Genomic DNA, 20,450 nt, shown 5'->3' with positions numbered 1-20,450 from the left:
AACTTTGTGTATCATTAGTGAATGAATCGATCACTTAACACTGGGTAACAGGTAAGGCTTTCAGTTTTTGAAAGATCTCTTGTTCTAAGAAGTTTTTAAGAACTACTGGCACATAGTAGAGAGATTCCTGAGATGTAACAAGTGGAGGGCTGGTGGTCTCAGGCCTGGCAAGACTGTGCATTCCAAGACAAAGCAGTCGGTGAGGACCTCAGTGAGGGACAGTGCACTGACCTATCTCTAAATGGGAACCTGGGTCCAAGGGCCTGGTGTCACTGCAGCGCGGCACACCTCTGCAGGTGGAGGAGGCTGTCACAGTGGTCATACACTCGGGGCTGTATAAAAGAACCAACAAGAATAAAACCTGTTCCATGAAGTTTCTGCATGTACCGAAGGGTGTCCAGAGAAACAATGATTGATGACTGGTCCTGGATTCACTGACTTTTAAAAAATAAAGTGCCTTAGTGCACGGCTGAAAATGAGTGCTGTCAATGCCAAACGAGCGGCCAGAGAATGCAAACTCAATGCTACTGCAGACATGTCTTCCAACTCTGCTGAAAGTAGCAATACCGTCAGCATGCAAAGGGTTTCTTAGAAAACATAGGTACAGAATGTCCCTGTGAAGACCTTTTTTTAAATAAAAGACACAGTTCCTCTAGCAAGAGCAATACAAAGGGGTTATATAAATTTATTTTGCATTTAACAATTGATTAGTTTAGAAAGATTCCCATTTTCAATGTTAATTCCATCTCTCATTTTTTAAAAAAGTCACTAAAAGGACAAAAACCCACACAAAAATACAATCTGTATCTGTTCGATATTTACAGATAACCAGTCACTATTAAGGCGCAGATTGATTAAAAGTTAACATTATTCAAATAATCCAAATATTCTGTGCATCACATAACACCGATAACTCTGTATACTGTAGTGTCATTCCCTTCATCCCATCAAGAGAAAATGAGAAAAATAATTTCCAGTGTTTTTTATTTTTAGCCACCCCAGTTAATTTAGTTTAAGTCGGACAGTTTTCTCTTTGGCACGATATCAAAGCACTGTTCCTAAAACCTGTGTCAGCTTAGTACTGCAGACATTCCTCCTCCTCCTCCAGTTGCACATACAAGGTAGAGAGCCAGGGGAAAGGGCTCCAAACAATTCATTGTTCTATCATCAGGGTCTTATTAAAAAACAATAAAATGAAAAGCACTGAGTTGCTGAATAGGAAACAAATCTGGAATTGTTACCTGTGCTGAGGACAAAGCATGACACGTTCCACAATCAAATAAACCAGGGAGTGCCACATTATCCTCTGGAGATATGTGCACAGGACAATTCCATTGTAGGAGATCTAGGTCCACCAGCAGACAAGGCTGAGCACAGGAGTGGGCCAGCCCCTTAGTGCCAGTCATCAGTGATAATTTTATGGCAGGCTCATTGCTTTTGGGGTAACCAATGTTATTTTTTAAAGTGAAAATTCTGCAGTGTGTAAGATGTCTCTTCAACTGCTGTTCTTAATGACAAAACATAGCCAAGGAAACATGTTAGGCAAGCATTTCTCATCCCGCTTTTATATAAAAGCCCCCAATTGTTGTGTATACCTATTGAATGCCTTCTGCCGAGAACAAGTGAGAGTGCTTTATAGCCACGTAGAAAGCCTTGAATACGGAACATAAATAAGTCGTTACAGTACAGATAATGGACAACATTTCCTATGGGAAAGTCTTCCAGTAAATTAATATACTTGGAAATAATATTGCTTTGAATGAAGAAAGGCACTTAAGTGATTTTTCTTCATGGATGAAAACCCTTTACAAATCCACAATAAGATGTCTGAAAAGATTCAGGCAACAACTTTGCCCAGTCTCTTGGACTTTCACAGTTTAGGATTCTAACAAGGAAATCTAGCCACTTAAAAATAGTCCTTTTTTTTTTTCCCTTTCAGAACTCAGTTATCTTCATAAACTGTCACTCTGGAAATGTAAAGCTTTGCATTCTTAACAGACACAGTCTCCTTTAAGCAGACCGCCAAGGTTTTAGGCAAGCCCTGTGAACACACGGAGCATGGCCAAGGTGCACCTGTAAGGAAGGTGATCTCCTTCTCTCCATGATGGCAACAGTGCCGTCTTGTCGGGTGATTATCTGTCTTTTTAAATAAAGTGACAATCTAGGGCTCCAGTTATTGAATGCCGTTCATTCTCTACCATAAATCTCTAGTAAATAGCAATTTCATCAATTAAGTACTGTGTTTATAATATCTAAAAATAAAAGTTTGATATAAATAAATGTCCTTCAGTGGCAGTATACTAAAAAAAAACAAAACCCAGCCCTTTGCCTTCAGACAACTATTAAAAATCATTTTAGCAATATAGGCAGCAGCTAAATATGATGACTGCAAAGGGTTAATATTGCAAAGTCCATTTGGTCTTTCTTTGCACCTGTTACCACAAACTAGGTTCATGAATAAGTGTTCCTAGGATACTGACATAAATGAACAGAGTTGGTCCAGAATCAATTGGACTCACATTTCCCAAAGTCACAGAATATTCTGCACAAAAGCTAATATCCAGTACCATTTCAAATAAAAATTTGAGGCAGTCAGAAAAATGGCTAAATCTGATTTGTACCAATACATCAGGTGACATGAAAATGAGAGGGAGAAAAAGAGAATTTCCACAGGACAAGAAATCAGAACTGTGTAAAGTGCTGAGATACCTCAATAATTATTTTAAAGCAGTACCAGGAAATCCCACTTTGATTTTTTTTAAACCCCCAAATACCAATACAAAATAAGCAAACAAAATAACTTCTAAGTTTTCTGGCATCCCAGATGTCAATTTATCCTTCATTGTAAGTAAAAAAAAAAAAAAAAAAAAAAAAAAAATCAGTGCATATGTTATAAAGTAAATAAAAACAAGAGATAAAGCCCTTTCCTCATATTGCAAATTCTGTCCAACTGTCATTTACAAAAAATCATCCACACTTGGTGTTTTGTGTGACAACGTAAGAATCGTGTCTCTCTCAATGTCTGCCACAAAGTACAGGTGCGAGTAAGATGCTTTGGTCCTGACACCAGACACCCCGAGTGCTGAGGGTGGTGTGCGGCGAAGGCTGTTCCCAGATCTCTGTGTCCAGCATTACAGCTAGGTGAAGGGCGTGTGCCTCCAGGGCACTGCTACCAGCGGTCACTGACACTGGCAACATCTGAGTGATACTGACGGGGTAGCCTCCCGCTTGCTCCACCTTCCAAGAAAGAGGTGCGTGCATTTGGCGGTTCAAAAAGCTTTCTTCGGTTTTTATTTAGTTCTAGAGAGAGAGAGAGAGAGAGAGAGACAATTGTTAGGTGCTCAGTGGAGAAATTGTCTACACTACAGGATGTGGCATTAGAGCTCAGAAAATGGTGACAAGGTACCGGTGTTGGGGGGAAAGTCCAGTCTGGTGGCAAAAGGAAAATTTTGAGTTGATGGTCAACACACTTCTGGAATACCAGGAAGTCTGACATTACACAAAGCACAGTAGCCGCCTACCAAACCACCGGCAGCAAATACTTTGTCCTGCTGGTTTGTAAACTCTTTGTGGGATATGTTTTTGTGCGAACTCCTGAACTAGTCAACAGTTTGACCCACCCCCAAGATCATCTCAAGGGCAGTGGGGGGCATGAAAACTGCTGGAAGGCATGTGAGAGGATGAATTACCAGTGACGCAGACATTGTTAGACCTCTTGAACTCATCCAGGTCTAATGCAGCAACTCGCAAGTTATGACAGTCAGGCATGAAAGGAAGATCCCACCCCTAAACCCAAGGAACCTGGAGGAGCACTCTGAAGTATGAAGACACAGCCCCCGGGCTCTGCTAACACACGGCTTCTCGAGTCAGAGCCAGTCACATAAAGAAGCACACGGGCAGAGGTCTCTTTGAATGAAAAATCAACAGGATAAAACAGCTTTGAAAATTCATCCTTTAAAACAACCAATGCTTGAATCCAGAGAAAAACTAAGGTGCTCTATTTTGATTTTTAAAGAAACCAGAGCATACCTTGACTACACCGTTTAGTTTTTCTTTTGCCAACTAAAGAGTATTAACTGGAAAGGCATGCAGTTAATTAAAACAGATCACCTTGATTACAGATACATACACCATCCCCCAAACACACAGATCATCAAACCACTAATTTTCCTGATAAGGAATTCAGACCAGTAAATAGAATTTTCAGACTCCAGAAGTTTGGAGTTTTGGCAGCCCTCAAATGTAAATAGCTACCAATGCATTCAAGTTCAACTACAGTGATCAAATGGTTGACTTGTGTATCGTGCTGTGTTGTGTTTTGTGAGGAGAGCAACAGCAGGTGATTCAACACCTTCTCTTTGCATGGTTCTTGGTCCTTTCTCAACTACACATACACAATCCCCCTCTCAGTTCTGCAGCAAAGCCATGAGCTTTGGCCAGCCATGGTGCTGAGGAGAACACAGACACTATAATGGGACACAGGTGTTTAAGGATGGCCATGTGGCCAGACTTATCTTCTGAGTTTGGTAAATGAGCCAACACCTTTAACATTCCAACCATCCCATCCCATTGCTTTCCAAAATGTAAATGCTGGCCCTTTCCCATTGAAGCCACAGTGGCAACATCTCTCCTTTGCTCTTATATACAGGTCTCAGAAGAAAAATAATAGTGATTTATTAGTGTTTACATGACAAGCACTTTACATTGATTTTGTCCCACTTGAAGAGGGAAACAATATTACCACTCTCCATTTTATAGATAAGAAAACTGATTCTAAATATAAATGAAGTCACTTGCCCATTCGGCTATTAAGTGACAGAGCTGAAACCCTCCCTGCTCGATCCCAAGGTCAATGCCATGAACAGCAGTGACCCCTCATTAGACAGAAATCAACTGAACCACCAGAAATACAAACCTCAAGAAGTGGTGCTTCCAGGTGTGCCAGGTAACAGAGCATTATTTCACATTTTAATATACAGTATACCAAATTTAATTTCTGAATAGATAAACATAGCTTAAAAACTTGGAAAAAGGAAGGAAAATATCTCCATAAGCAAAAACACATGCAAGGTACACTATCAATGGCTATTGTTTTAAGTTCCTGCAGAATCACAGTAGCAGTACCATTCCTATTAAAAGTTGCACATGGGTATTTAGTTTTTAAAAAAAGCAAAAGGTACTTGAAAATTCAGAAATAAAAACCAAATTGAATATATTCAAAGACAAACTTACAGGACAGTTAAGAATAAATGGCCACTGTAATCCATAAGCTGTACTTTGGAAATTTATATTCATTAAATAAAAGTTTAAAAAAAAAGAATAAATGAACCCCTTACGTACAAAGCCTGAGAACATTTTCATCCCTTTTAAACCTAGGAGATTATCCTTGCTCTCCATTAGAAACTGGGGGAATAACCTACAACTCAGGAGGCCAGCCCCATATTATAGAAAAGAAAAAGGAAGGAATGAAGACCAAACATTTTCTCCTAGCATATGTAACAAGTGCAACTGTGCACTTGCAAATAACTGGGCCACTGAAGACAAACCATTTTTCCTAAATAAACACTGAAAACTTTATTTTGAAGAGCTCCAACAGCTAGATCTTTGAGAGAGTACAATTGGGAATTCAGCCTTCCTCTAAAGATGCAGTTTCTAAAAGAGTACATCCATCCATCTCTCTTATATATAGATGTGTATGTGTGTATATATATGTGTGTGTATATATATATAAACACATGTATATTCTATATAATACATACATGCAGACAGATGTTTCTAAGCAGGATGCACAAGAGAAATCTTCCAGAGAGGTTCTCAGCGATCAAGTCCTACTGAGGGAACTCTAGGATTTCTTTTTTCAATTAAAAATCAAACTCCTTCCTCTGATTTCTCTTTGAGTAAGCCTAAGGGATAGTGTGGGAAAATACCAACCTTTTTCTTTGCAATTCCAAGGTTCACACAATCCTGGCAGCTCTCAGGATCTTGTTGCGGATCTGAACAGAGTCACAAACTAAAAGAATAGGTTGGGAAATGTTAGATCTACCTGAGGCCGTGGCAGGAAGCCTGTCAACTGGATGCTGAACTTGCTCTCACTGAGTCTCTGTACATCTAGTTAATCAATAACTAAGCCACTCTGAGGGAAATCTGAATTTCCCTTATGGATTTGAAAAAAAAAAATCTTGACTGCAGACAAATTTCACCTCCTCCTATCTTAAAATGTCTTCTGGCCCAAGATTAAAAAAAAAAAAAAAAACCTCATCCTGAAAGAACAATTTCAATTATTAGTTTAAAATATGTAAATATTTTTAAAAAGTAATTTTGAACTAACTCTGTATCTACAGAAACTGTGTAACCACAAGCCAAATGTGAATTCAGGCAGCCCAGTTATCCTGCACCTGGAAATGGAATGTTCTAGGACTACACATGGATGTCTTTGTTACCAGGTGAGCTCAGCTGGAAAAAGAAGCTTTTTGAGGCAGGATTTCTCAACAAAATGTACTGCAGAGAAAATGATCTACCAGGTTCGAACAAATGCATCAAAATCATCCTTAAAATAACAGAACACTTCACACTGTGCTACGGATTTGGAAGAGATCTTTTTCAACACTACAGGTCCCTCTATAGGCCAGAGGACCTGGGAACCCCACTGAGAGACGGAGTCTACAGGAGTAGTATGTTCCCTCCACAGAATTACCCTGAAGATCACAACTGGAAGAAACTTAAGAAGACTCAAAGCCCCTTTTGATTTTCATCCTACTCCCCAAAACATAAAGGGTACTGATGTATTCCAGAGTAAGGTACTGGGGGCCCATCTGCAACCTGTGAAAGTATTCAGATATCTGCTTGTAGCCAAAGGCTTTAAAGAATTTGGAACTGGGTTGGTGCATGAAGAACGAACGTAGCTCCCCTTATATTTACACTTCACCGCCCTTCAGGAGTCTCTAGTGACAGAGGAAGCTGTTCTGAGTATACCCTTCTCCTGTCCATCAGTGCTGGCCCACAGGCAGAGTTCAACAAAACAGATGTGGTGAATATGCGAGTTCATCAGATTTCAAGTGGTATTATCCATTTAATTTTCAAATTCATAAAAGAATGTGAGAATACATAAAGATAATTTGCATCTAGCATTAGCTCTCTGAAGATAAATTTAGGGTAAACAAATATGCTGACAATAGAACCCTATTGCTACAGATGGCAAAAAACCACAAACAAGGGAGTATCCTGTTAGTCATACATGCTGTTAAAATTATAGTTCATTTCCACTAGGCCTGCTGACTTATCGCATGAAAGGACAGTTTTTACAAATGGAAGGTGACCTTACACAATCATCTACTCCCAGATCCATTTGTAGTTAATAAACCAAAAACAAAGGGGGTCTGTAAGCTCACCCAAGGACTCATGACTTGGCAGAGGCAAAACTCAGTTCTCCTGCTTAAATCAAGTGTTCGTTCCCCCATACCAAGATAATCATATGAGTGATATGAATCCTTCATCTGCCTTGTGCAATACCATAGTGCAGCTTCTTGGGTACACTGGGTAGACTCTATGCATCTGTGGAAGAGCTCAATGGCTGGTCTCTACCCCTCTGTCAAAGCTGCTCTGCCTGCATCTGCTTCAGATATTTTTTTCTTTTCTATTTTTGACAGGCAGAGTGGACAGTGAGAGAGAGAGAGAGAGACAGAGAGTAAGGTCTTCCTTGGCCGTTGGTCCACCCTCCAATGGCCGCCGTGGCCAGCGCTCTACAGCCAGCGCACCGCGCTGATCCGAAGCCAGGAGCCAGGTGCTTCTCCTGGTCTCCCATGGGGTGCAGGGCCCAAGCACTTGGGCCATCCTCCACTGCACTCCCGGGCCACAGCAGAGAGCTGGCCTGGAAGAGGGGCAGCCGGGACAGAATCCGGCGCCCTGACCGGCGCCGCAAGGCGGAGGATTAGCCTGTTGAGCCACGGCGCTGGCCAGATAGATTTTTTGTAAGGAAGTACTGGTGGTGACAGCAGGCAATCTACTGCTAAGATAAAATGAAGAACCAGGGGCCAACACTGTAGCATAGCAGATAAAGGCTCCGCCTGCAGTGCCAGCATGCCATATGGGTGCTGATTCAAGTCCCAGCTGCTCTACTTCTGATCCAGCTTCCTGCCTTGGAAAGCAGAAGATGGTTAATTCCTTGGGCCGTTGCACCCACATAAGACCCAGAAGAAATTCCTGCCTTTGGGTCAGCTTGGCTCCATCTGTTGTGGCCATTTAGGGCATGAAGCAATAGATGGGAGACCTTTCTCTTCTCTCTCTCTCTCTGTGTATCCCTTGCCTCTCTGTAACTCTGCCTTTCAAATAAATAATCTTTTTTTTTTAAATGAAGAGCCACTGAACCTTTACATTTTATTTGCTAATGCGATTAGTGAATGTGGTCTGAAACGGACCTGCTCCAGGTGGAAGCAAACGCTGGCCTCCTGGAGGCACAGCCTGCAAATATAGTGTTCTGCAAAAGTCAAGTCATTTTCTCCCAGTATGTGACTCTTGGCTTCTGCCCTTGGAGTCTGTCTTTTTGATAGACTGGCACACACATAACTCTGATATTCAAGAACTTTACTGGAAAGTCTTCAAAAACTGATCCTGACCCATGCCCTATTTCTTATTCACGTTCCTCTGAACGTCCTGCTGAGGTCCATTACTATGTATCTGCCAGCTCCTGACTCATCATCTGGCTCAGTTCCTTTCAAATGAGTGGCACCCAATAAATATGTATAGGGCACTTTTAATACATAAATACATAGAATATGCAACGGATGCACACAGAAGGTGTCCTCAGGAGGCAGACATTATTTTCCTTCATTCTGTGACTGCCTTCAGTATCTCACATCCACCTGTAACTCGGATCCCATTAAGACACTACTGACAAACATTTAAAGCCATTAATAATACTGGCAGGTCCCAAGCTATCCCAATGAATGCATGGATTTTTTTTTTCCTCATCAGGTGGCATGTGTGGGCACTCGCATTTGAAATTGGAATCCAATCAAGAATAGTTTTTCACTAACCCAATGATTACTGCTTAACACAACTGCAAAAAGGAGAATTAAAATAGTCCCATGTTCTACAAAGGGTCACTCTGGTTACATCTTTCTGAAGAAATCTGTTTTGATGATTGACATTGTCACGGCAGGTTTTCTGGCAATGAACAGTAGTTTACTCTTGGCATTTGTCACCCAGTTGGCAGAAAGCCCTCTGAAGCCACAGCCACCACGGGGTCAGGTTAGTAGGGAAGCAATGATCAGCAGAACCTCAGCCCAACCAGCTGCGCCCGCTGGCAGAGGCTACTCAGATTTTAAAATATGAGTTGGATATTTATATTCACCTGAGATTGCAAGCAGCATTTTCCTTCTGGCACCAAAAGTAGTAATCCCCAGCTCTTTGAGATCCTGATCTGTTAGAGTGAGAAATGTCTGAAGATCGATCTGTGAGTAAAACAGTAACCGCAAATCAACATATTAAGTACTTAATATTTTCGTCATTGTACTATCAACTCATTATGACACCTATATATTAATTATGCTCTGCCTACTTCTGCAAATCAATGGTGGTGGCCCCAATCTAAGGGCTGAGAATTAAGAAACAAAGGTGATGATATGGAAGTGATGATTCTAAGAGAAGATAGTCTAGGCTGATGATCTACTGCGTTTGAGCCAAAACTCAGCCCTGAGCATCCTGGCAGCTATGACAAAAAGGGAAACATAACTACTGCACTATTTTTGTGGTGTGATGAAGTGGAGAAAACATCTCTCTCCAGAAAAGAAAAAAACATTTCTTAGATTTTAATTCAGAATTGGCTATACATACTTTTATAAGAAACTAAAGAACAACACAGTTGGAATGATGGAAGTCCCAGTCCACATCAGATGATGGTTCACTTGGATCAACTCAGCAGACCATCTCTGAGAGTAGCTAAAAAGAAGTCTATGCTAAAGCAGCATGAGTGCAATTGTACTTCCTGGTATCAGCAACAAAATATGCAGGCAAACAGCTTAAGGGTCCCCCTCTTCCTTTTAACACAGTATGGAGGAACTGAACGATAACAGACTGAAGCCAGGCAGAACTGGGTTCAGATGCCGACTCTGCCATTATTGGTTGTGGACACCTAGGGTTGACAAAATTATACTTTTCAACACCATACTGAGCATTAAATATGACTGCAGACATCAAGCAACTGGGTGACCAACGGGGTAAAATGACGGCTAGTGATCATTTATACTGACACAGAATCTGTGAAAAGTACTCTAAGAATCTTCAGCATGCTTGCATGCACGCTCATGAGGTTATATAATGAGGGACTCTTGTTAAATCACATTTGAATATTGGAAACTATCCTACATAAACAGTATACGTCATGTGGAAAATAGCCTATATTAACGGAAGCAGGACATTGAGTTTCTATACACCAACATACATTTTAGTTATTCTGAACACAACTTGAAACTCTGCTTTGGTTTTGAAGGTACATCTACAAAAATGACCTTACAAAGCCTGGGGTTTACCATTTATCACTGATCCCAAGATAAGCTTTTAGAAATTCCATTTCAGAGAGACTAGTTCAAGTGTTACCAACCTTTCTCTTCAAGAGCTAGAGAGTAAATATTTTAGGTTTTATGGGCCACACTTTCACTATTGTAACTACTCAACTCGACTTTTATAGCTCAAAAGCAGCAGTAACAACATGTAAACAAATGGGCATGGCTATGTTCCAATGAAACTTTATTTACCATGTCAGGCAGCAGGTCTGCAGACCACATTGTTGACCCACGGCCTAGTTACTAAAATACTAGATAAAGCTACTCTCTTTATATCTTCATGTTTCCTCCCCTTTTGTAGTTAGGTAAGAAGCACAACTTATTTCTATACTTCTTCAAATAGGAAATATAGATAAAAACAAACCCAGAAATATCACTGGTAATACTTAATCCCTTACACTGAAACCTTCTGTGTCTGTACAAGTTAAACGACTTCTGACCTGGAGCATCTCTATCAGCTACCCTTCTTTAACCAGCAAGACTAAGCCAACAGATACAACAATGCAATTTCAGGATGAGTTACTCAACTTAAAAAACTCTTGGTCACATGAACACTGACTTAGATGTAGGACAAAGAAAGTAAAAATCCATTCCCCAGGATCCATTACATAAACAATAAGCCCTTTTTTAGTGCAAAAATGTCAAAAATATATAATCATAAAACATAATGTATTGAGTTATGAGTCGTACATTAAATTTATGATGTAAATAAAGTACCTAATAAAAACCTTCAATTCTCTACTGACTGATCCATGCCTGGGCATTACCAACTTAATCAGATCCTCTAACACAAAATTAAACCAGCTGGTGTCAAACGTGGACAATGGCTTGATTTGAGAAAAAGACAAGTTTATAGGACATTTACACTTTCTGCATTAGGTTTGCTGTGCCCTGGTAGTATGAGGGCATCATTAGAAAGAATCTTGCTGAGGACCTTTTTACTTAATGCCAGAACAAAATGGGCCATGGCTAATGGGCTGGGCCAAAGTCCATGGTGGCAATGGTCCAGAAGACATCTAAGTTCTGTCTTGGGCTAGGCAAAAGCCAAACAGTAAAGGCCATCACTCTGTTCACACACACACACACACACACACACAGTGAGAACAGACTTCAGTAACACATCTAGGATATGGTGGAAAACATCCATGGATGTTTATTTCAGATGCCGTGGTTTACTTTGAAATGCCACCGGTAAGTGATTCAAGAGTGGACTCTTAACTACACACTTGGGGCTGACCTTAGGGGAGCTGTGAATCAAGACATCAGTTAGGACTTTTAGCTATCACTGGTGTGGAGGGGCAGCTAAGGTCCAGTTTTGCAATCGACATTTTCCATATTTCTGCTATGTTGTGTCCATGAGCCACACTAGATAAATAAGAAATGAGATGACATTTTTCTTAGCGGAGAGAATAAGCTGGGAGACTTGAGTAAGTGCTCAGTGGAAGTGCAGTCAGAGGTCGGTCTCTGATTTCTTTCTAGAGGTCGTCCAGCACACCACCCAGACACACCTACCTGCGAAGATAAACACACACTGACCTCTTGTTGCTGGAAGACGTCTGTGTATTTGCCCAGGCCCAGCTTGCTGAAGAGCTCAGGGAGGTCAGAGCCTTTGAAAGAGCTGTTCAGGTTACAGCCATTGCTTCCTGTCAGCGAGGAAATGCAGTCCATGTAATTGCTACTGCTGAGATAGTGTTCCGCTGAAAGGCAAAGGAGACACAGGCTGGCAGCGTAAATGCCCAGGGAGAGCACGGTTTAATTAAAAGTTCTAATCACCCAAATATTTCAGATTTCATTGTTCTGCGGGATAGAGCAGTAGCTGCAAAAATACAGCCATCCTTTACGGAAACACTGGCTTTTCATTAAGGAAATGCTGGTGACTGCTTTCAGGGAGGCGCTTGCCATTTAAAAGTGACACTGGGGAAGCAGACATTCAGCGACAGTGCCTCTGTCGTTAATAACCATTTATCATCTTCTCCCTGAGCGTTCCACAGTATTCGCTCCTTCTAATTGATTGGATGTGAGTTAAACGAGCCTGGAAGGAGGCTCTAGGACACCACGAAGGTAGGGACAGTTATTAAAACTCCAGGGCCGCCACCGGGTGCCGGGGTGGTTCTCTGCACCCGCACTGGAGCTTTCCTGTTGTCACAGGAACTGTATGATATTGCAACACGTAACTCTCATCCCCTAGGAAAAGATGACTGGGTAGCAAGTGCTTAAAATAGAGCACTTTCAACATTAGGACTAATGTATGGAGTGATATGAATGATGCTACTAGAGTCTGTGGATTTAATTTATGACAGAAATTAAGCTATCTCTTGGGAACATTTCTGACTAGCATGCTGAGGTTTATCTTGGCTCTGCAATGGATTTGGTAGGCAAAGGTTTCAACACACTTAGGCCAAGGGATGCGCAAGCCTGGATGAGGGGTTAATGACCCATGCCAAGTTCTTCAGCGCACAGACACTTCTCTGGGAGTTCCCCCAGGGTCATGCAGCCATTCCTGCCTTCCTGACCAACACCTGGCTCTGGTCTGGGTGGTAGATCTTTGTTCTTACATCGAGGATGCGGCTTCAGGAGGCCCAGGGAGGTGGAAGTGGAGGAGGCGGAGTCTCAGCACAGCCAGTCACACCCCCTAATCCACCGTGGGGACCCACACACCCACCACATCTGAGACTCTTGTTTTCAGTACCCCAAACCACTCTTCCAGCTGTTGTCATCTCCCAACTAAGAAGTGCTCTGCTCATCTCAAGCAGAAGGAATTTCTTAGTAAGGTTTCTTTTCTCTGAAATGTTCTAACCCTTGGAGAACCTGTGGGGATGAAGCCCTGAGACACTGAGCCCTGGACACCACATCACTTCCAGGTGATCAGGACAGATGCTGGCAGGTTGATCATTTTTTGTCCAGGAAAAGGGGAGTTACCAACAATTACACTGAAGCAACTGTATAAACAGAGATGCCCAGCAAGGACTGCAACATTGGTGCCCTTCACAAGGGGATCAGGAAAATTACCTAAAACTGTGCTTTCAATGCAGCGGACAACAGCCACATGTGGCCACTGAGCACCTGAAATAAGGCTAGTAGGAATCAAAGTGTTCCATTAGGAATAAGAGATTTTAAAGACTTTATATCAAGAAAATGTAAAATAATTCGATAATTTTTATATTGATTACATATTCAAAAGAACTATCTAATGCATGTTAGGTTAAATAAAATACAGTAGTAAAACCTTAAAAATAGATGTTTGAAAATAAAATATTCTTAATGATATGTGTTTATAATGGCCCACAACTTTTTTCTTTACATTTTTGTCTTAGCTACAATATTCTACATTCTTCTAAATTCTCTACATTCTTAATGCATCTTACACAAGTTAAATAATTGTGATTAACTTTTTTTATTCATTTGAGAGAAAGAGAGAGAGAGTGTGCTGTCATCTGCTGGTTCACTCTCTAAACACCCACAGTCGGCACCAGAGCGAAGCCAGAGCTGGCAACTCAAGTCAGGTCTGCCACGTGGGTGGTGAGAACCCAACCACCTGAGCATCACCTGCTGCATTAGGGGAAAGCTGGGACTGGGGTCAGAGGCAACACAGAACCCACACACTCCCGTAGGGGATGTGGGCATCCTCACTGCTTACCAGCAGACTGTTAGGCCAATCGCCTTCCCAGAGGGTCAAACTCAGCTTTTGGCTTCTTTTTGTGTATTTGAAATGGGAGGGGGTGGGGAGAGAGAGAGAGAGATCATCCATCCACTGGTTCATGCCCCAAATCGCCACAACAGCCAGTGCTGGGCCAAGTCAAAGCCAGGAGTCCAGAACTCCAGCCAGGCCTCCCACAAGAGCGTTCGGGACTGAAGTACTTGAGCCATCACCTGCTGCCTCCCAGGCAGGATGGGGGTGTCCCAAAGACATCCTGACTGTTGTACCAGGCACCTTTCTCCCAAACTGTGCCTTTGTATTAATGGATCCCCTCATCGTCATCCTACACTTCCATTCAACTAAGCAGTAAAGTCAATTTTAACTCTCCAGCATTAAATGAAGAAAAAAAAGAGATACAGATAAAAAAAAGACAGAGGTTCATATTGTCCTATGGACCAGACATCATTTACACCCCTCAATCTAGACTGGCCCCAGCCTGTCTCTCAGATCAGTCACACTGTCAGGGGAAGAGCAGCCAGCCAGCAACTAATAGGAAGTCTCCAGGCTGCAACTGACGGTACACTTGGGAATGAAAGAATCGACAGTGCTTGGTTATTTAGACTTGGCCTTTTTAAATCTTAGCCCCCTGACAACAAGGCCGACTTGACTGATGGTAATGGCGGGCTGTTACCCAGTGTCTACTACACTCATCCAGATTGCCTCTCTTCAAGCACTCTTCAAACTCTCCACACTATGTGTGTCATGATTCCCAATTTGTCAAAACACCTGAAAACAGCATCAGGGCAGCTCTCGTGATGACTGTGTCAATTCCTGTCTCTTTACCTACTTATACAGCTCAGAAGCACGGGTGCTTTTCCAGACGAAACACTCAACTCTTGCCATCTTGGCTGTATTTGCTAAAAAACAGAACCCGCATACTTTAAATCAAAGCTCTGCCTTCTATTTATGATAAGTCAGCTAGACTTGGCCAGTTTTACCAACCAAATCCAGCTTATTCCCTTGAATAGCTAGCCACTGGATAGTCTTTTCTTCAACTGTCCAAAGGATTAATTTGTGAAAAGATTTGTTTATCTGAAAGACAGAGTTACATCATACACACACACACACACACACAGAGAGAGGAGAGGAGAGCAAGATCTTCCATCTATTGGTTCAATCCTCAACGGCCTTAAGAGCCAGGGCTGAGTTAGGCTGAAGCCAGGAGCCAGAGAGCTTCCTCCAGGTCTCCCACACGAATGCAGGGTCCCAAGCCTTAGGCCATCCTCTGCTACTCTCTCCAGCCATTAGCAAGGAGCTGGACTGGAAGTGGAGCTGCAGGAACTCAAGCCAGTGCCCACATGGGATGCCGGTGATGCAGGTGGAGGCTTACCCTCCTATGTCAGAGAGTCAGACCCCAGGGCTTAATTTGATTCTGTTGATCTGAAGTGCTTTTTCACATGTGGGCTTTCCCTTGACATCTGGATGTTTGTGTGCGCATTACTCACTTATTCTGCACACATTAACCTAGCACCACCCACTGAAGTATGGGACACTCTGCTAAGTTCCGGGCAAAATAACAAATGGCATCGTCTAAGAGAGTGGCCTGTGAGCACTTCATGAATGTTCACTGAATGAATAAATATGGTCCCTGGGTTGTGGGGACTCCAAGCCTAAAGGGAAAGATAGATAGGTAAACATATAATTGCACAACTGCTGGAGAGAAACCATGTGCTCAAGACCACAACTGCTGGAGAGAAACCATGCCAAAATGCAACGAGGGGCATGAACTACGTGATGAGCACCGCCAGGAGAAAGAAGGCAGGCTTGCTTCACAAAGGAGGCTGCATGTGAATTACACCAAGCACTGGACGTCACAGAGGCTAGCGATATACAACATCACCTCAAACCAAAGTCAAAGCTGATCACGCCAAGAAGTACGAAAAAAAAGTCACAGCTCACTTGATTTGTTTTGTTTCCGCTTGGGGCTGCCAATGGAGGCTGCAAATTCATTATGACTTGCAGGTCCTACTCCATTTCGGTCTCTCCAGTTCTCAGATTCGCTTCCACTTCCCAAGTGCTCACGACTGTTGGACCGTGACAGAGACACCGAGGAGCCCTGTGAATAGTCAAAACCGGATAAGAAAGTGTTTAATAAGCTGGCGTTCTCAGGGTGGGGGGAGAAAAGAATCCACTGCACACCACTGCCCTCCACTGCTAACCCCTGCAGCTGCCGGCCGTGCTGATTCTCAGGAGGACTGCCATACCCTCCAGTGGCCTCTTGTCCTCCAGCAGCCAAGGACATCTGGTTAGATACATGGTGCTATGCATACACAGACACCGTGGGGGGCTGACGACGAGGGCAGCCAGAGCCCCAGAGCCCCTGTGTAAAGAATCCCTCCTAGGAGATGAGAAGCGCATGATGAGACTCCTCCCCATTTTCAGGAAATCTACCCTCTGGTGTGGCAGACTCTCTGCCTTGAAATCACCTAAGGATACATGAGAATGGGGCACAAACAGACCCAAGGCTTTGGGAAGGATCACACTCCTACAGGCACTTTAAAACTTTCATGGAAAATGGAATTATAAGTTTATTTGGGTGAAAAACACTTTTGAAATCCATGTATATCTCTTCTTCACAATATGCATTTATCAAACTTTCTGAAGATTTCTCATGTGCATAATTTTAAAAATCATATCACAATAAACTCCATTCCATTTCCTATGAACTTCTTAAAGTACCCTCTTGGAGTAGGAGGCTGGAGAAAGAGCTAGCATTTCCATTATATCACCATCTCCCACATGAGTATACAATCTCACCCAAATAACAGATACCTGGAATAATGCACCTTTAACTATCCAAATTAAACATAATGTAAAACACCTCAAAGTTCGCACTGCACTTGCATTTATTCACTCCTTTAACCATGTATTTAATCAGTGTATTACAGGCCCCCTACTTTGTACTACTTAGAATATCAAAGGATTCTCTGACTTTCAGAGTTTTATGTCCATTGGGAAACTGCACGAAAATCCTTTTACTGTTCACTTCAATAAACTCAATTCGATCTTGTAACAGCATAACCACAGCTGACTATGCTCATCTTTCAACACTTCTTTCATGATGGCCTCATGACATCCTTTCTCTCTGGATCCTCAGTAGGATCTTCTTCCTCTTCACTTGAAATGTCAGATTATCCTGTGGCATGGTTCTAGACCTTTTATTTTCTCTCATTTTCCCGTTAAGTAAACCCTACTTCTTTCACAGCCTACTGACAGCAGTGACTCCCAAATTTCTACCAAATGAGACTGCTCTGTTAAAATTTAGAATTGGAGAGCTGCCAATCTGACTTCTCCATTTTATTCTTATTAAGAATTTAAACTTAGTGTGCTTGAAACCAAATTTTTGATTACCTATCCCCACCAGCCACCCCCAAACCTACTCTTCTCCCAGGATTCCTACAGCCTAGCAAGTGACTCCATTATCCATCCAGTTGCTTCAGCAATATTCTCAGGGACAACCTTGGCTGGCCCTTCATTCCTCACATATCTAATCCATCCCAACAAGCTGTATCAACATCGTCTCTAAACACGCCGCATATTTACCACTTCTCTCCATATCCACCACTCTTACCAAGTGCCTCCTTAATACCCATTTGGAGACTACTCATGCTGCTCTGTCCCCATAATAAATGTTTGGAAAAGCAATGAGGTCGGATTTTTTAAACGCAAACTATAATGAAGCATGTATCTGTGCTAAGTCTTACAAAGCATTTCCATTGTACTTCACCTCATCACCAACCCTGCGCTCCCCTACCCTGCCCATCTTCTGCTTCACAAACTCACCGGCTTGTTCTCACTTGGGGTGATCATGCCAGCTGTTTCCTTGGCCTATTATTCTTTCCTGAGATCTTCACAAGGCTAGCCCTTTCTTCTCATATAGGTTTTAGCTTAAAAGACTACCTACTCTAATGTACCTCTGTTTCACACGTATCGAGGACTTTCATCACCTTATGCTTTCAGGTTTACTGTGTTGTTTCTACTCTCCAGAAAGCAAGCTCTATCCACGAATATAAGCACATTGTATTTAGGAACTGTTTGAGGTGCACAGAATTGTGCCTGGAGCACAAAAGGCTTAGTATTTTTAGAATCACGAAAAGAATCTCACATATCTCTTTCCTGACATCCACAGAATGCCTTTGCCAACTGTTAGGGAGGACTATGGGGAGATGAAGGCTCCTGAGACTCCAGAAATGATTTTCCAATGAAAATATCTGTAATATTTACATTTGAACTAAGAGAAATCCAATGCAGGAAGGGAAATAAGAATATGTTGAAAACTGTTAACTCTGGAAGCATAAATTTGTCAATACCTGGTATTTACATATTTAAAAAGTCTGTATCTCATCTTTTTTTGAGTGTACATAACCACTTGCTCCAAACTTTAGGCTGCTTTAATCCACACAGCTATACCCAACCTGGTTCCATATGGTGGTATCTAGAAACATTAAGTAAAAACATAGTGTTTTGGTGTTTGTTACTTATCTATGAGCTAACTAAAATATCCATAAAGAGATCACCTCCATGCTATGAAATTTAAGATTTGAAACACTCATTATTGTTAGTTCTGGGGAAGCTGAAAACCACCTTTGATTCCGTGTTCATGTGCTCCCAAGAATATGTGATCACTACTTATGCTTTTAAGACATGGGCAGCGAAAACAAATGGAAAACCTCAGTTCTTCTGGTAGTTCTGTTGCTGTCACGGAGGTAGTGCAACTCAAAGCCTTTTGTTTGATTTTGGATGTCCCAATACAACACCAAGTGGACAGGATCATACATTTGAGTCTTGGAAAAAGCAAAAAAATCTTGAAAGTACATTTGGAATGGGCCAATTTCTCAAACTGTCCTAAAACTGGAAAAGTTTGCTCAAGTCTAGCTTCCCAATAATATTAAACAAGTATCAAATTCTTGCCTCAAGCAAACTTCTTAGAGTAGGAAACTCATGGTCCCTGGCATTCTGAGCAAGCACCCCTCCCCTGTCACGGCCTACTCGAGAAACATTTTTTTATAGACAGTATTCTACTTGTTCTTCTGGTTTTATTTTTCCTTGAGAAAAATTTTTTTAGGAAAAGCCTGGTATTTCTAGGCACCCTTCAATTTAATATATGAGTGCTTTAAAAAAAAAAAAAAAAGGTTTATGAGACCAGCACTGTGTTGTGGCAGGCAAAGCCACCGCCTGTGATGCTGGTATCCCACATGGGCACTGGTGCGTGTCCTGGTTGCTCCACTTCCAATCCAGCTCCTTGCTGATGGCCTGGGAAAAGCAGTAGAGATGGCTCAAGTATTTGGGCCCATGCCACCTATGTGGGAAACCAGATGAAGGCTTTGGCTCCTGGCTTAGACCTGTCCATTGTGGCCATCTGGGGAGTGAATCAGCAGTGACTCTCTGTCTCTCTCTGTAACTCTTTTAAATAAATAAATGATTGCTTTAAAAAAAAACAAATAAAAACAAAACAAAACAAGATTTGTTTATTTGGAAGGCAAAAGAACAAGGAGAGCTCTTCCATCTGCTGGTTCACTCTCCAAATGCCTGCCACAGCTGGGGCTGGGCCAGGGCCAGGTCAAAGCCAGGAGCCAGTAATTCCATCAGTATCTCCCTTGTATGGCAGTATCCAAGCTGGGAGCCAAGATGTGATCTTTCTTCTTTATAAAAGCTGTTCTCTCCACTCTTCCCCAGATAATTTCCCACATTCTGACCCATAGAAGCAACACTGTATTGTTAATCCCTGAGTCATGGCAGAAGACAGGGAGAGGGATCCACACTGCAGGAGCAACTGCTGCAGAAAATTAGGTAACATTACATGAGAGGCTCAGCCCTGCCCTCCCATCTTTTTTTTTTTTTTTTTTTTTTTTGGTCCTCTCCTTTAACGTCAATGGATTTAGAGCTGTATGAGAAAACGTTCAAGTCCTATCTACCGGAGAGAACCCAAAGCACCATTCCTAAGAACACCCTGGTCCCATCTTTCCATCAGCAGTGAGTAAAGGAGTGGATGACACAGTGAATGCTCATCTCCCAATCCTCTGGCCACACCTGCTCCTCCTGCAACCTCTTTCAGTGTGAATGGGCTGCTCGACAGTGTTCAGGATAGAGGAGCCCGCTTGCCTAAGACAGCAAATGCAGGAAAAGCCACAGGAAGAGGCTGAGGCACTGGGTCCGAGTCCCTGCACATCGGTTCCTGCAGAACACTGCCTGCC

The 20,450-nt window shown here is 42.2% G+C and overlaps 1 protein-coding gene across 4 annotated transcripts in view; it reads right to left on the bottom strand.

Annotated features, from left to right (window-relative positions):
* Window positions 1-665: 665 nt before the first annotated feature.
* The window catches only part of BICC1 (BicC family RNA binding protein 1), a 338,019-nt gene continuing 318,234 nt past the window's right edge, over window positions 666-20,450 (bottom strand). For 3 of the 4 annotated variants that reach the window (XM_062215389.1, XM_062215390.1, XM_062215392.1), the window contains exons 18-21: window positions 16,156-16,312; window positions 12,096-12,256; window positions 9,350-9,449; window positions 666-3,300 (exon numbers count right to left, since the gene is read on the bottom strand). In XM_062215389.1, coding sequence (XP_062071373.1) covers window positions 3,170-3,300; window positions 9,350-9,449; window positions 12,096-12,256; window positions 16,156-16,312 — 549 coding nt within the window. In that variant the 3' untranslated portion in view covers window positions 666-3,169. Of the gene's footprint in view, window positions 3,301-5,931; window positions 6,011-9,349; window positions 9,450-12,095; window positions 12,257-16,155; window positions 16,313-20,450 lie in introns of all 4 variants that reach the window. The other variant, XM_062215391.1, reaches the window with a different exon arrangement.

The sequence above is a fragment of the Lepus europaeus genome, chromosome 17, assembly GCF_033115175.1.
Source record: "Lepus europaeus isolate LE1 chromosome 17, mLepTim1.pri, whole genome shotgun sequence".
Lineage (NCBI taxonomy): Eukaryota > Metazoa > Chordata > Mammalia > Lagomorpha > Leporidae > Lepus > Lepus europaeus.
The sequence above is the reverse complement of the archived record's forward strand: the minus strand, read 5'-3'. Positions and strand labels throughout refer to the sequence as shown.